At 30.5% G+C, this 16,744-nt stretch overlaps 1 protein-coding gene across 1 annotated transcript; it reads left to right on the top strand.

Moving 5' to 3' along the window:
* The first annotated feature begins 7,233 nt into the window (after positions 1-7,233).
* LOC107946521 (uncharacterized) lies at positions 7,234-11,600 on the top strand. Its single transcript, XM_016880894.2, has 4 exons — positions 7,234-7,735; positions 9,141-9,179; positions 11,186-11,270; positions 11,365-11,600. The coding sequence occupies exons 1-4, from the start codon at positions 7,262-7,264 to the stop codon at positions 11,445-11,447; spliced, it is 681 nt and encodes a 226-aa protein (XP_016736383.2). The 5' UTR covers positions 7,234-7,261; the 3' UTR covers positions 11,448-11,600.
* Positions 11,601-16,744: the final 5,144 nt, after the last annotated feature.

The raw sequence follows: 16,744 nt of genomic DNA, 5'->3' as shown, positions 1-16,744 counted from the left end.
CGAGCACGAGGCATTACCTAACTTAACTTACTAGTTCAGAGCATAAAAATTTGCTTTTAAAATTAATTCACTCACGTTCATTCAATATGTCCCTAAAAAGAAATCTCGAGACCATAAATCATGCAATAGAAACAGTTCGGGTCCCAACTGGGAACATTAATAATTTTCCGAATACTAAAACAAATCAAAACAATTCATTTCACTGTTCATAATAAAACTGTCCACCTGCGAACAGTCACTAATTTAATTATAACTCAAGTTACGAAACTCAAAATTTAGATACGTAAATTTTCCCTAAAACTAGACTCATATATATTCTTACCATAAAATTTTCAGAATTTTGGGTTTAGCAAATTAGTACATTTTATTCTTTAAAGTCTCCCCTGTTTCATTGTTTGGCAGCTCTGACCCCTCTTCACTAAAAATTAATTATCTCATTGTACAGAATTTGGATAACATTATCGTTTGTTTCTATTTAAAATAGACTCACTAAGGAATCTAGAAATATAAATTATAACTTCTTCTGTACAATTTTTAATGATTTTATAAATTCAGAATAGGGGATTTCAAACACTATTCTAACCCTGTCTCTGTCTCACTAAAATTCAAATATCTAAAAATATTCAATTCTTTTGCTTAATCTATTTCTTTCATATGAAAATAGACTCATTCAGATTTAATTTCTTATCTCACTGAGCTTCTAATTCAATTTCCACCATTTTTGGTGATTTTTCAAATTCATGTCAACGCTGCCGTCCAAAAACTGTTTTAGTGGAAAATGTTGATAACTAAGTTTATAACACCTTCACTTTCTTTCAATTAAACCCTATACATGCCATATAAACCTTAAGATGCACAATAAAATATACCGAAGTAATCTTGATAGTGTGCCCTGATGTGTTGATCCGATCCAGCGATTTCACATCAATCTACAAAGAACATTAATCACACAGGAGTAAGCTTATGTAAGCTTAGTAAGTTCATAGGCATAGAAAATAATTCTTACCGAACATCTTATAACAATTATACAATATATAATTTCACTAATTCTTCCTTTTCTTAATCAATTTAGGAAACGGTTACGGAATTGAGTACTTCGTTTTTTAAAATGCCATAGTATAACTATGGTCTTGCACACACATATCACACACCGAAGCCATAGCCCAACCATGGTCTTACATGGAAGCATATATCACACCGATCACATATCACATATTGCCATGGTCCAACCAGTCTTTTCCATCAATGCATATGAGTCACTGAACGAAAGTACTCAATCCAATGTTCCACTAAATTATAACTTTTATTCAAACATTTATATTTTCACAATTATCTCAATTTAATAACATTCATATAAAATAACATACCATAGTCTTCATGAAATTTTAAAGTATAATACAACATTTCTTGCCAACCACAATCTCAAACAATGAATTTACTCAATTGAGCTCAATATCAAATATCAACTTATATTCCAACATTTAGCTTCAATTGCACTTACAAATACTTGTCAAATTAAGGATCGTCTTACGGATTTGAGTACATCGTTTGCCCAGTGCCACGATTTGCTTGAATATTTTATAATGCTATAACTCAGTATGGTTTCCTTCATTGAAATACCATACCTACTTTTCACAACTCAATATGGTTTTCTTCACTGAAACACCATACCTACTTTTCACAACTCAGTATGGCTTTCTTCACTGAAACATCATACCTGTGTATCCCTTAATTTAAACTAACAATATTTTTTTTCTCATTTTTACCATAATCATAATTCAACAACAATATACGAATTGATACAATATATCATTCCCACATTAACAATTAATCATAAAAATTCAGCCTATGAACTTACCTGGGCCAATTTGTAGGAGTTGTAAAAGTTCAGGGACTAGTTTGATATTTTCTCTTTTCTGCGTTTATCTTCGAATTCCCGATATGGTATAAAAATATGAGAAACCAGCTTGTTTCAGACCTCCTATGGCGTTTTTGCTGTTAAATTATGAAGAAATCTCTAGATTTTTCAATTTTGTCTTTATTTTATATGTTTAATTTGCAAAATTTCCAATTTTGCCCTTATTTCTCCTTATTTTCTTGCTGATTTTCTTGCCCAAACTGTCCAGCCTATATACTTTAGGCCTAATTGCCTTTTAAATCCCTTCTTATTAGTCACTTAAACTATTTAATCACAATTTAACAAATTTTACACTATTTTCAATTTAGTCCTTTTAATTAATTGACTATCCAAACGTTAAAATTTTCTAACGAAACGTTTATACTAACTCAATGACACTCCATAAATATTTATAAAAATATTTATGGCTTGACTTATGAATTCGAGGTCTCGATATCTCGTTTTAGACCCAATTTACCAATTAAATTCTTTTTAAATCACAAATTCACTAAATCACAGAATTCACTAATTCAAAAAATCTTCTAAATTCGCACTTGACCCATAATTATTAATTTATTAAATTTTCAAGCTTACTTGTCGAATTTAGTGATCCCTAATCACTGTTTCCGATACTACTAAAAATTGGGCTGTTACATTTTTTGGTAAACTATACAAGTGGTCACCCAACTATGCTTGCGATCATGTTTTGGTCACCAAACTTAAATTTTTTAACATAGGCACTAATGTTTGTATTCGTTCTTGTTTTGGTCACTTATCGTTAAATTAATAACAAAAATAACGATGTGACCTTCTTCTAATTGGTACAATAACACATTTAGTCCCCAATACTTACATATTGTATCAATTTGATCCTATTTCTAAATAATTCAATAAATTTAACCCTTCGCATTTATAAATTTTATCAATCCTCAAACTTCTTTTTAAAAGTTTGAAGAAAGAAAAGGAAGAATCAACTTACGTTTTTCAAGTTTAAAAGAACACCCAACAATCAAATACCAAGAGTATGATTAAAATATTTATGATTAAAATATTTTTACACTAAACGAACCTTTATTGAAAATACCTTTTGTCGAAACCTTTTTTTGAAATCGACTTTTGATTTTAAAACAAATGAAAATGGGAGTCGCCACCTCATAATTTTAGGAGGTGTGATCGGGTCACCTCATAATTTGATTGTTTTAATAAGAGATTTGATTTATTAAAACAATGTTTTTCGGTCTACAAAAATCCAGAAAATAGGTTTGGGAGTCGGTTACGCACGAGGAAGAATTAACACCCTCGTTATGCCCAAAATTGGTACCTAGTTAATTACTTGATGTCTTTAGTGTCAAGAAATTGAAAATTTGAAAATTTGAAAAGAGTTTAAAACACGACCCCACTTTGCATAATATTATTTTTAATCAAAACGTATGTAAAAGGGCATTTTATCTCGATGTGACAAAAGGTCATATCCCGTAAGTTAGGACACATCTCGAATCCTCGAAAATAAGCTTGCTTTTTTAATTTATTATTTAATTAAATCTCATGTATTTTAATTTTAAAAGGATGTTTGGTCGGGTCAATTTTCCGATTAGTTTTAAAACGACGCCGTTTTGGCGCCTGAAGCTTAGGCCCAAAACGACGTCGTATTGGACTTTATATAAAAAAAAACATAACAAAAACCATTTCAACAGCTTTCTAAAAAAATTTCCTTATTTCTCTCTTTTTCTCTCTGGGGATAACCCAGAATTCGACCATGGAGGTCGTCGGTAGCCTGTCGTGGCCACCGGTCATCGATGACGGTGGTCGTCGCCTCCGGTGGCCGGAGAGAAAAAGAAAGGTCGCTTTAGCCTTTTTTTCGACCCGAATCTAAACGCTAGGCCTTCGGTTTAAAAAAGAAATATCTTCAACCCTCCCCTGGCCATTTTCAATGCCAGAGAAGGCTTCTGACGACGGGGTAGATGAAGCGGCACAGGTGAGAAACGTTTTTTACTTTTATTTATTATAATTTTTTCTGAAATAAAACAAAAATAAAAAAGGGATCACCTTTGTTAATGTTTTTATTTTTTTCAATTGCTTTTCGTGTGTGTAAAAATACATGTAGCTGTTATGGCTTTTATAGCCAAATTACAACACTGTATATTACTATTCTTTTATATTTTCTTTACTGTTTCTACTGCTTTGCGTGTTTGTGCTTGCATCTGTCCTTGTTCTTCCCTTTTTTGTAGGTGTCCCTAGAGAGTCAACGGAACGGAGGTGGTGGCAGAAGGAGTGTCAGGCGGCACGCCTACCAATGTGGCGAGGCTGCGGCGCGAAGAAAGGCTAGGGTTCTTGTTTTTTTTTTAATTTTTGGGCTTTTAGGTTTTTTAATTCGGGCTTGTAATTCAGGCTATTTTTTCTTTGTAAATGGACTTTGGACTTTTTATTTAGACTTTATTATATTTTTGGTTTAATCCTTTTTTGTTTTATTTGTAATTTGGGCCCGGGCTAAATTGGCCCGTTACACCTTTGTTTTGAGAACCATTTCTTTTATTTATTTTTTGGATTAAGGGTTCGTTTAGTGTAAAAAAATTAATCATACTCTTGATATCTTATTGTTGGGTGTTATTTGAAACTTAAAAAAGGTAAGATGATTCTTCCTTTTCTTTCTTTAAACTTTTTTAAAGTTAGAGGATTAAATTGATAGAATTTGTAAATGTAAAAGGTTAAATTTATTGAATTATTTAGAATAGGACCAAACTGATAGAATATGTAAGTATTGAGGACTAAATGCATTATCATATCAGTTATAAAAAGGCCACATTATTATTTTTGTTATCAATTTAACAACATGTGACCAAAATAAGAACGAATACAAATGTTAGGGCCTAAATTAAAAAAAATTAAAGTTGGGTAACTAAAACAAAAGCACAAGCATAGTTGGGTGACCATTTATACAGTTTACTCTAGATTTTTACATAGATTTTTTTTTCACCCACATGGTGAGTGTGTCATAATCTAATATATATGCATAATAAACTTCTTGTTGATATTCAAAGTTTTTTTATGTGTTTTTTTAATAAATTTTAATTTTTTTTTTGAAATTAGTATTTTTAATTTTTTTAAAGCATGGCCAAATTGATATAATGTGTAAACATTGAAGGTTAATTTTTTTTATTACTAGGACCAAATTTATATAACTTGTAAACACTAAAACTAAAATTCTTATTATGCCAAATAAAATAGGCATAATGATAAATTTAGCCCCTAATGTTTACTTCTTTTGTCACTTTGGCCCCTAATTCTATTTTTTGAGATCACATTGGCCCTCAAGTCAACCTTTAAAATTTAGCCAAATTGCTCTCTTTTAGATGAAAGAAGTTGCATGGACTATTAAAATTTTAACGACATTGACGTGGTTGCGCGCGTGGCAATCCACGTATACTTAAGAAAACATTAAAATAATTAATAAAAAGGTTTTAAAAAGTTCACAAAAAATTTTAGAAAAATCATCCATGTTACTAGTCAATAACACATAGACGGTCATGCAGGCTTCCATGTAATTCCCACTAAAATTTTAATAGTTCAATTAGCTTTCCTATCCAAAAGAAAGCTATTTGACTAAATTTTGAAAATTGAAGGCTAAGGTGTTTTAGGCCAAAAAAATCAAGAGGGATGAATTGGTATTTAAAATTTTCTCTACAAACTTTTCTAAACTAAAAGTACAAGAAAGAAAAGCTTTGACACTTCAATTTTTAATGGTTCGGCTCTAATTGCCTACCTCTACTACTTTAGTATACCTCAACTAAACATTTTCCCAATTCACTATAAGAAATGCTATCTTTTAAGCAAAAAGGTCTAACACTTACCATCTCTATCTTTTTAACAAGGTTAAGATAGAAACACTCCCTAGTTTTTATAGTTTAAGTAAACTCCTCTAACTTTTACAAGACTCAATTAGAAACCCTTTAAATACCCCTAAAGTTTTCTACCCAACAACCTTAAGTACACTCTTTAATTATAAAAAGAAAAAATATAAACAATGACGACCTCTCATGGTGCGTATTTATAAGTGCTTGTTCACTCAAACAATCAAAATGATAGAAGAAATTACAATAAGCACCTAAAAGATTACGTACAAGAGAATATGAAAAAAGGAAGATTTGAAATGAATTTTATTGATTTCAGTGTTTGGATGTGTCTCTCTTATGTCTTCATGTGCCTTTGACTTGTATTTATACCAAAGAACAATTTTGTGGATGTTTATAGTTGCTGGAGATGTTTTGGAGTCATTGAAAATATTAATCTCGGACTTAAAAAGTGGAACTGCGACTCATGTATCGATACATACCAATGATGTATCAATACTTTTCATAAACATAGCCATTAGTAGCCGTTCTGATAGCCACATGTTGATACATCTAAAGCATGTATCGGTACTTTTAAAGGATGTATTCATACATGACCTTCTAGTTTCGTTATCTGGCTATTGGCTTGCTACGTATCAAAACCTAGACCATTAGTATTGATACTTAGTTACCAAAATAACTTTAAAACATTTTAAACACATTAGAACATTTTGGTGGCTCAAAAATATTTGGATAAGTTCAAATACATTTAAAAACATGTTTTAAGTATTTTGCAAGTCTTTGAAATTCTTTGAAAATGTTTGATTACTAAATGACTTAGATAAATAAAATCTATCTTAAATGTTATTATATCTACCACCAAAGTAACAAAATGGATAAATATTATAGGCTAAGTTTATCTTTAAAAAAAGGTCATGTTATTTTTCTGCTAGACATTTAATGGTTAAGTGACAAAAAGAAAAAACATAATTAATTGTCAAGGATCCATTATAATTTTTAAAGTAGATTGATCCTAGACCTGTTCATGGGCCGAGTTATTCGCCTAAGCTTGAAGGCCCGTCCAAAATTTGGGATGTTTGGGCAAAAATATTAGGCCTGAAAAATGGGCCTAGGCAAAAATATTAGACCCGTTTAAAATATGAGTCGAGTTCGAGCTTGAACATTTAAGGCCCAAGCCCGACTCGACCTAACCCATTTTTAAGTTTATAATACTTTATATATATTATGTTATTTTTATATATTATGTAATTTAGAACATATTAAAAAAATTAAACATATACCAAATATATAATAATATTGTAATGTAAACATTAAAATAATGTTAAAGATGACTGTATAAAAATTTTCAATAAATAAAAAATTATATAAAATTATTAAATAATAAAATAAAATAAATATTTTTAAAAAATTTAAATAATAATATAAACAAAGCTTGAGTTAATCTTTTACAAATATAAATAATTTTGAGTAAAATTTTAAATCCATATTTCAAACGCCCCTAGTTGAGTTTATCCGAATGATTTATACACAGTATTATCCGGATTGGGAGAAGTTAAATAATGTTCCCTCCCAAACGAAGGCAAGGCAACACCAACCAAAAAGAGAAAAAATGATAATAGATGGCAAAGATTCCAAAACCAAGAGAAAATCAAAGTCTTCGCCATCCTCTCCACGTCGTTCACGCTCATCAAAGCTTACGCCGCCCTCAGCCTCTTTGGTCGACGGTGAACTGTCCGTGACTGAGCAAGAACGGAGCTCCGCAGTTACCAGTCTATTTGAAGGTCTCCAAATTTCACAAGATTCAAACTCTAATCCCCGGAGCTTTCCTTACAGCGTCAAGCAACAATGCTGGGAAAAGGCCGACAAGGTCAAGGGACGAGACCCAGATCGCTGGCGCCGCGACGCTGTTGGTAACATTGTTTTCAGGAAGCTCGTTGGTTGTCCCGGATGCTTGTGCCATGACTACGACCATATCATCCCTTACTCCAAGGTAGTTTTTCTCTTTTCCCCCTTAATTCTAACATTTGCTATATTTGCTAAGATGAATTTGAATATTTGGATTTATTTATTTTTCTATCAATTGATGATTGAAATTCATTTAATTATGCATTCAATACTATTATAAAATTGAACAAAAACATGAAAATTTGAAATCCAAGTTTGAATATCTTGTTGTATCTTTTAATAGAGATGTTTTCTGAAGAGGGTTTGGCTTGGTTTGGGTGTTGTAGATTTGTTCTGGGTTCATTATGTAATTCCTAATTTTATGTTTTGTGAGTATTTTTGTTGTAAGAATTCTGTAATTCCTCTATGATCAGAAGCAGATATTAGCAAAAAAGAGAGGAAACAAGATTGCTGCTTGATTTATTGCTCCATTTCATATGTGAAAATATACCTCTGCTAAATTTGTTATATTAGAATGGCATTTGTGGTTGTGATTACTCAGTTGCAAAGAATTCCATAACTATATTCCGCGGACTATGATATTAAGACTTTGAATCCACAAGGACCAAAACTGATCGGATCCCTGAGTGAAGGAATAATTCTAGTTCGGCACTGGTCATGACTTAGCGATTTTTTAATGGAATGATTTCATAGAACTATAGAAAAATTTCTTTCGAGCTGAATATTTTATTCTGAATCACTCTTAATGAAGAAAAGCTTGAAATGCTAGTCTCTTTTGGGTGAGAATCATTTGGTAGAAAGAATCAGGCATGATGATTAGCAGTATTAAAAATTTCTAAAGGGAAAAAATACGTGAAGATCAGAAATTGGCGACAAGGTTGTAGAAGCCATAGTAGTTGATGTGTCTTGAGGCAGCTTGTGAAATGTTCCCGCTTAAGCTGGACTATTTTGTTCAATTAATGTTCAACATATTTTTCACATACAAGATGATATAAGTTGCAATGGAGGACCTTGAGGCTAATCTCACGGTGTTAGGTCATAATCTCAAAAGGTTTAATATTTGCTGAGGGTGAAAGCATCATGTATTCACAAGACGCCGTCTAGCTAATATAGACAAAGTTGTGGTTAATCCTGAATATTTTAAAGTCAATGCTGCGCTGCTGTAGTGTGTCACTATTCACTAGAGAATCCACCGAACTGTGTTTTTCTTTTTTCAGCTTTCATTGTTCCTTACATATAGCTTGCTTTTGTACAATGACCTTCATTTGTAATTATTTACTCAGATATTCAATTACCACGTACTTAACAAAAAGTTGTTTTCTCTTTCTAATCATACTCTCTTCGTTATTAAATCTCTCAAAGACTGTCCCTGAACTTTCTCTCTCTCTTGAATTTCTTGTGTAGTATTGTTATATGCATGAACTCCATGTATCTCTGTTCTGGATCTACCGAGTCTGTCTCCTTATTTGATTTCTTTTCATGAATTTCAGGGAGGAAAAAGCACATTAGAAAACTGTCAGGTTTTACAGGTATGAGATTTTCCCTCCTATAGCATCTTCAACTTCCTTCTCTGTTTTTTCTAAATTTCGTAACATGCTTCTGGTTTAAAAATATTTTTAACCTGCCAAAATAGAATTTTTATTTATTTTTGCAATGCTATAAAGTATGGAAGAGACCGATAGTCATAGGGTACAGCTGATATCAGTCTACAAAATGTAGTTGATCTTTTCATTTATTTGGACAGGTAATTACTATATGCTTGCACTCTGGTTTAACTGGATTGGCAGCTACTTGCCTATTAAGTCTTGAATACACTTCGTTGACTTGAATCATAGGAATGTTGCAATTTGAGGCCCAAGAATCATCTCGGGGCTACCCATCTTCCTCTCGTTAAACTGAGTTCAATGTTCTATTGGCTTGCGACTAGGCACCTTGGTTTGCCTTACCATAGTACCATAAGAAAAAGGATGGAAAATGAAAAGAACCAAGTACAAAGATAACTTGGTTAGTATTAAGCATAGTAATGGTTAGAACCAAAAAATAAAAAAGCACGGCAATGGAACTTTTTAATTAAATGCATTGAATTGAAGAATCCTTATCAGTCTTTGGTATTCTGAAATGAATATACAAAATAACGTTTTTGAATATAATCTTTCCCCTAGAAACTATTTTAATCAAGTTTGCATGATATGAGTAGCCATAGCACAGTTGAAATTGCCTTTTTCAGGCCTGATACCAGTCAGTGACTCAGTGGTGAAACCAAAAGTTTAAGTTAGTGGGGGGCCAAAGAATATTCCTTATAATATTTTTATTAGTGTTTGGTTAACTAAGAATCTTATAAAGATCGAGATGGCCTTGATGAATTTTCAAATAATGATGGATTGGATGATTATTATTATTATTGCCATTGTTATTTATGATGCATATATCTATCTTAACATACAAAGACCAGGCAATCATTTATCCACTTCTCATTCACAATTTATTGGTTTTCTCAAGAATCTTCATTGCTGAAAATCTCATAACTATATACCTACTACTAAAATTGAGTCAAATATCATCTACCTAAGGTAGATTTTCTTTTAGCAAGTAATGAGCAAATTAAAAGTAGTATGTGAAAGTACAATAAGACGAAAAAGTGAGTCATTATTCTTTCTAATTAGGTGGAAAAAGCTTGCCTTGTATGGAAAATGCAATTATTTAGAGAGCTGCTTGCTCTGGTCAATCTTTTCCTTGGTTAGAATTGATGTCTTTGATGTGACTTTTAGAAATCTTAGGTTCAAACCCTGGAAGTACATAATTTAGAGAATGACAGAGTTAAATCGATTTCCAATTTAGAGATATTAGGTTGAGACCCTGGGAAGTTCATGGGTTAGAGTATGACAGAGTTAAATCCATTTCCAATTTAGAGATATTAGGTTTAGACCCTGGGAAGTTCATGGGTTAGAGGATGACAGAGAGTTAAACTGATTTCCAGGATAGAGATCTTAGGTTCAAACCTTGTGAAGTACATGGATTAGGAATGAGAGAGAATTACCTCCCAATGTGTTGTTGAAGGATTTTAGTGGGACTTTCTTTTTACCATAATATAACAAAGTGATCCAGTATTTAGTGTGAATATTTTCTGTATCTATAAGTGGTAACAAACTCTTTCTATTAATGCAGTCAATCTTTCTGTAGAATAAAACTATTTAGAAATAAGGATACAAATAAAACTTAGCCTGTACATTCTTATATGTGGGTCTGCCTATGATAGCAATTCAAAGTGGGGACTAACTCTTCGAGTAGAGTTCAATACAACGAGTCTTTTCCTCATCCAAACATAGGTTTTAGAAGATATTGGTCTATATTCGAGACATGCTAGTCCATATTTGAGTGCTTAATCTTTTGCAACTGTATTAGTTCCATTGAGTTGTTAAACAATTTTGAATCACTTGGAATGTTTTTCTTTTCTCGACTAATTATTACTCCATAGTTGTAATTTACCTGAAGAATCAGGAATCTGATGTTTGGAATTTCGTTTTGATAACATTAGGCAACTGTTAATCGATCAAAGGGAAATCGGACTGAGTTGTCTAGAGCTGATCTTATTCAGAAAAGTTCTTATTGCCGGGTTTCAGGTACTGCTAATTTTGTATGATCTTTTTTCTTCTGATAAGATGACAACCAGGATTTGGTAATCCTTGACTTTCAATTGTGTGATTAAACTTTTAGGTCGGGACATGGATCTAATTGAACTTTCAGCATATGGCAATGTTCATCATGCGGAGGATTCAGGTGGGTGTAGAATTCAATAATATTAATATCTGCCGTAGGAACTTGTCATAGTGTTTATCCAAGGATAATATTTTGTCGTATTGGAATGATGATTAAGGTAAAGAAAATTTTCATAGTATTATGTAATAATATAATTCTTACCAGAGTATTTTGGAGGGTAAGCTTCACCCATACTACCAAACTCTTTTCTGGCTTCCTCCGTATCAGTTCTTGACCAACCCCCTCTTGACATGGACTTAAGTCCCCTCCTTCAAATTTGTATGTTGAACGTTCCAATTTTGCCATGTAAAAGCATGACATGCAAGTAGATGTTATGTGGTGTGTCCCATCCAGAATCATGGTGGCATCTTATTATTATAATGAGATTCATTTTAAATCTACAGCTGTGGTTAAAAAATAGAAAGGGGGGGTTTGAAGCTATTGAATGAAGTCATAAAAAAAACTTAGAAACTGTGCTAGTAATCTTGAACCTGTTCAACCGATTACAAAAAGAGAGAACATGTGTTTTCTCTTTGACAACCGCAACTAGTTTCTCTCTCCTTATTTAGTGTTGAAGTTTATTGAATTGGTTGAATGATAAAAACATATTTCTCAAAGAAAATATTACGTAGCATGATCAATGGTGGCTTGATATCGTTTTTTCATCCTTTAGTTTCAACCATAAATCTGGAATGGATCTCACAGGATCCTACTCTTATTCGGAATTGTACATAAAATTGGATAAATTTGTTTATACATAAAGTGATGAGGATTGAAACACTAGCCTAATTTTATGTTTACTAGTATTAATACCTTGCTTACACCAGGGTGTATAAAAGATTAAATTATTTAATTAATACTAAAAACAATATATTTACGAATTAATTTTTATTTTAAATTATTAAATAATAAATATATAATAATTCAAACAAAGAAGAGAAATGGAAGAAAGTGAAAAAAGAAAAGAGTTAATTTCTACCGTGGCTACCAAGTATATTGTTTTGATAGTTTTTTTTTATAGATCGTAATTCTTAAGTTAAATATAAGACCGCTTCAACCTCCAATTTAGTTTTTTCTTTTAGAATTAAGGTGCTTTTTTAGCTTGGGGTAGTTGTCCTATTGTCACTCAATTATAAAAATTTTTGAATATTTGATTTTATCTTTTTTTATCATCATTTGTTAAATGATTGAAGGAAAGATGATATGACAGCTTTAAAAATCGACATAATAACATATTTAACCAACAATATTTATACATTGTACAAATTTAGTTTTGATTCTAAAAAATTAAACTTGCAAAATTTACACATTGTGTATTTTCTTTTAGTTTTGCTTCTTCTTTTTTTTTTTGTGACCGTTTCAACCAATAATCTATGATAACAATTTTCATCTATTCTTATTTCTTTTTAAAATTAACTCTTCATGCCACAAAGAAAAACAAAATTACAAAAAAGATCAAATTGCACAATGTGTAAACATTAATGGTTAATTTTTTTAGAATCAAAACTAAATTAAAATAATGTATAAATATTGAGGGTTAAAATTACCATTATGTTGATTTTAAAAGCTACCACATCATTTCATTAGTTATTTAACGGTTAGTGACTAAAAAAGATAAAATTAAATAATTAAGTAAAAAATTTTATCAATAATTGAATTAATATCCATCTAGCTTATTTTTAAATTTTTTTTTAAAAAAAATCTATTTATTAGGTGCTTGTGAACTTGACTGCCGCCGTTTGGAATTGCTAAGCAACTTAGATTGCCTCCAAATATGTGTTTACAGATTTTCAAAAATATGATTTTTAAAGCTTTATGCTTAAAATTAGATTTATTTATTTGTTTATTTTATCTTATCATATTTGTTTTAAACATAGTTTTAATTTGATTGGCATCGGTATTATTACCAATATAAAAGGTCGTGGGTTCAAGTGCGCTGACGTAGGCTTGGGGAAGGACAATAGATAATTTTAAGTATTGTATAAAAAATAACATATAACATAGAAGCTTATAATGAAATTAATATTAAAAAATATTAGTTTTATTTATATTAATTTTGATAAACAATTCATATATTATATTATAATAAAATTTTCAGAATGTGGAATCTACTTTTGCTTTTCATGGATCAAACTTATATATATATATAAAATTCAAAAGCAGGGCTCAAACTTGGAGGGTGGAGCAAGTAACATGATTACCTTCAAACATCTCAAAACTTAAATTTAAGAATGTCATATATTTTTACCAACATAACTCTATAAATATATAATATTTTAAACAAAGTGATACAAAAATACAGGGTCTTTTTTTTAGTTTTGAAAAGGATAGGTTGCCATGTATGTATACCTTCTTCAACAATGTTTTTTCTTTTCTTTTTTCGATTAAATATTAATAATTTGGGTCTTTTCTTTTACTTCGGTCAGGAACATCAATAGAGTGACATACACGTGTCCCATAAAAGTCATGGTTTTGGAGAACATGATTTTGCATTTCTTGGATTAAAATTTCATTTGGAGAAGTACTTGATTCAAAGCTAAAGACAAAAGGGGGGGGGGGTTAGCTTTTTTGACTTGATGGAATCAAAGTGTGGTTTTTAATTGGACCAATCAACCATCTTTTCAAGTTCAACTCCAGATCAAGGGCTTTAGATGTTGGGTCTTTTCTCATGAGACATGGTTTCAATATTTATTAAACGAATTTAAGTGAAAATAATGAGATTTTTTTTCTTTTTTCCTTATCTATCTATTTTACAATTCATTTTATGTTTTTTTTCAATTTTTAAAATTAATTATAAAGTGATGTGGTTTAGGCATAAAATTGTGTGTGTACTCTTTTTGAGTTAAAAGCAAGTTGAAATAATTATGAAAATCCCCTAAAAACAAACTATTTTAGCAAAAAGGAAAAAAGAATTTCAACAAAGCTTAGGAGTGCATATCTCCACTTAAAAGTTTAAACAATAATAAAAGTCACTGAGAGTAAGAGATAAGTTGTAGTGGGGGAGTTTGACTCTGAGTGCCAATTATTTTATGTTTTACTTTTGATTTTAAAGTCAACCTTAAAAGTAATTGAGTGCCAAAAAGCATGAATGCAAGATTAACATTGGCTTACCATTAAGAAGTGGAAATTTACTGATTAAATCATTCTTCTAAACATGCCAATAATTAGAGTTGCTGTTTCAGAAATTAGGATAATGTGCATGGCTTTACTTTTTCTAATTAAGGCTTTGAAATCAGCGTCTTCGTATACTCTCATTTTCTTTTAAATTATTTCTTTGTAAATTCTAATCATATCTACCTTTTTTAATATAATGTCTAGAATTATCCATAAATAAGAGAATATTGCGTTTCAATGCACTCGAGCTCACGTCCTCCTACATTGACAATAATACCTATACCAATCAAGCCAAGACTCAATCAACAATTTTATATTTTTTTACTATTAAGTATTTTAATAAATCTAGCATATATATTTCATCTCGTATCTCTAATCATTCGTAAACTAAAAATATTTAGTTATCTGTTTAATATAAAAAAAGAACACTTTCAAATGGGAAAATAAACCTACGTGGATGGTCTAGAATTGATAGGTAGAACTAATTACTATTATTTTATTATTTTAAAATATCTAATATAATAAATTTATTTATTTACTTTTGAATTTTTAATTGATGTACCTTCAACATTATTCCCATATATTTATTTACTTTCACATTTATGTAAAATATTTTATTCTTTTAATTCATGAGAGAGTATTTAATGCACCGTCGGTGTATAGGTTTCATACACCATTAGTTGATAATAACATGACATATCATCGCTTATATAAAACAACAAACATTGAAGGATTTAAAAATAAATATAAGTAAATTTATATTTTAAAAAAATAAATATTAATTATAATCGTTAAACATAAAAAAATATATATGAAACTTGAAACCCGAAACCCGAAATCCAAAACCCAAAAACCTAACCTAATGTAATAGCCCGATTTTAGGCCTAGTCGAAACAGTGGTTTCGGAACCACAAATCCGACGAGAAAAAAAAATGTAATGGCCTGAATTTTCAGAGGTGTTGGAACGGTGATTCGAGATCACTAAATTCGACAAATGGGTAGAAAATATTATTAATTTAGTAAGTATAAGTTAAATGTGAAGTTAGGAAAATTTTTGAAATAGTGAATAGTGCACTAGAAATAAATATTAAAATAATTAGAATCAAAATGAGGTATCAAGACCTCGGGGATTTTAAACCAAGCCATAAATATTTTTATAAATATTTATGGAGTGTTAAAAAGTTAGTATTAAAGTTTCGTTAAGAAATTTTAAAGTTTCGATAATTAATTGAACAAAAAGGACTAAATTGTAACAAATGCAAAATTTTGAGAAATGATTAAATAGCTTAAATGATAAAAAGAAGAGGGCTTAAAAGGCAAATAGACCCAAGGTCTATTTGGGCTGGACGGCAAAGGCATGAAATCAGCAAGAAAGTAAGAAGAATTAAGGGCAAAATTGGAATATTGCAAAATTTGCTTAATAAGGTTAGGACCAAAGTGGAATTATCTAGATTTCTCTTCATTTTTCTGAATTCTCATCAGCTAAAACACCATGGAAGGGCTTCTTCAAGCTGGTTCTTCATATTTTTATTACAAGTAAGTTCAATTCTTGACTATTTCTTGAAATTTTTGTATTTTATGACTTTTACAACTAGGTCCACTTGTGAAATTCATTAGTTTTTGATTTTATGAAAGAAGTTGAAAGTTGATATGAATATGTGCTGGAATTATATGATGATTTAGCATGAAATTAGAGCTTTAAATTGTTCATATGCTGATTTTATTGAAAGAATTGAATAGAAACTGAATGTTTGGGACCTAATAGTAAAAGAGTTTGAAGATAGAGTTATATGTGGAAATTATGAATTTCAATAGTTGTGTAACAACTTATAATGTCTAGGTAAAGTATTAATTGAGAAAATTAGATTAATTGAGGGGTTAATTGAGAAAGGACCGGATTGTAGAAACTGTGAAATTTGGGATAAAATAGAAATCAACATTTTGCACTAAAGCAGTTTTGGACAGCAGCAGTAGTCTAACTTTGAAAAATCACCAAAAAATTGTAGAGATTGAATTAGAGGATGAATAAAATATGAAACTAAAACTTATTGAGTCTAGTTTCTTATAAAAGAAACAGTGTGAGCAATGGAATTGTAAATCATGAGATATAATAGATTTTGTGAGACAATGTCGAATGAATTCGGGTTCCCCTGTTCTGATTTTGGAAAATCATTAAAAATTTTACAAAAATGATTATGAGTTATAATTTACATGGTTAGAATCC

This window comes from Gossypium hirsutum, chromosome D12 (assembly GCF_007990345.1).
Source record: "Gossypium hirsutum isolate 1008001.06 chromosome D12, Gossypium_hirsutum_v2.1, whole genome shotgun sequence".
Lineage (NCBI taxonomy): Eukaryota > Viridiplantae > Streptophyta > Magnoliopsida > Malvales > Malvaceae > Gossypium > Gossypium hirsutum.
The sequence above is the reverse complement of the archived record's forward strand: the minus strand, read 5'-3'. Positions and strand labels throughout refer to the sequence as shown.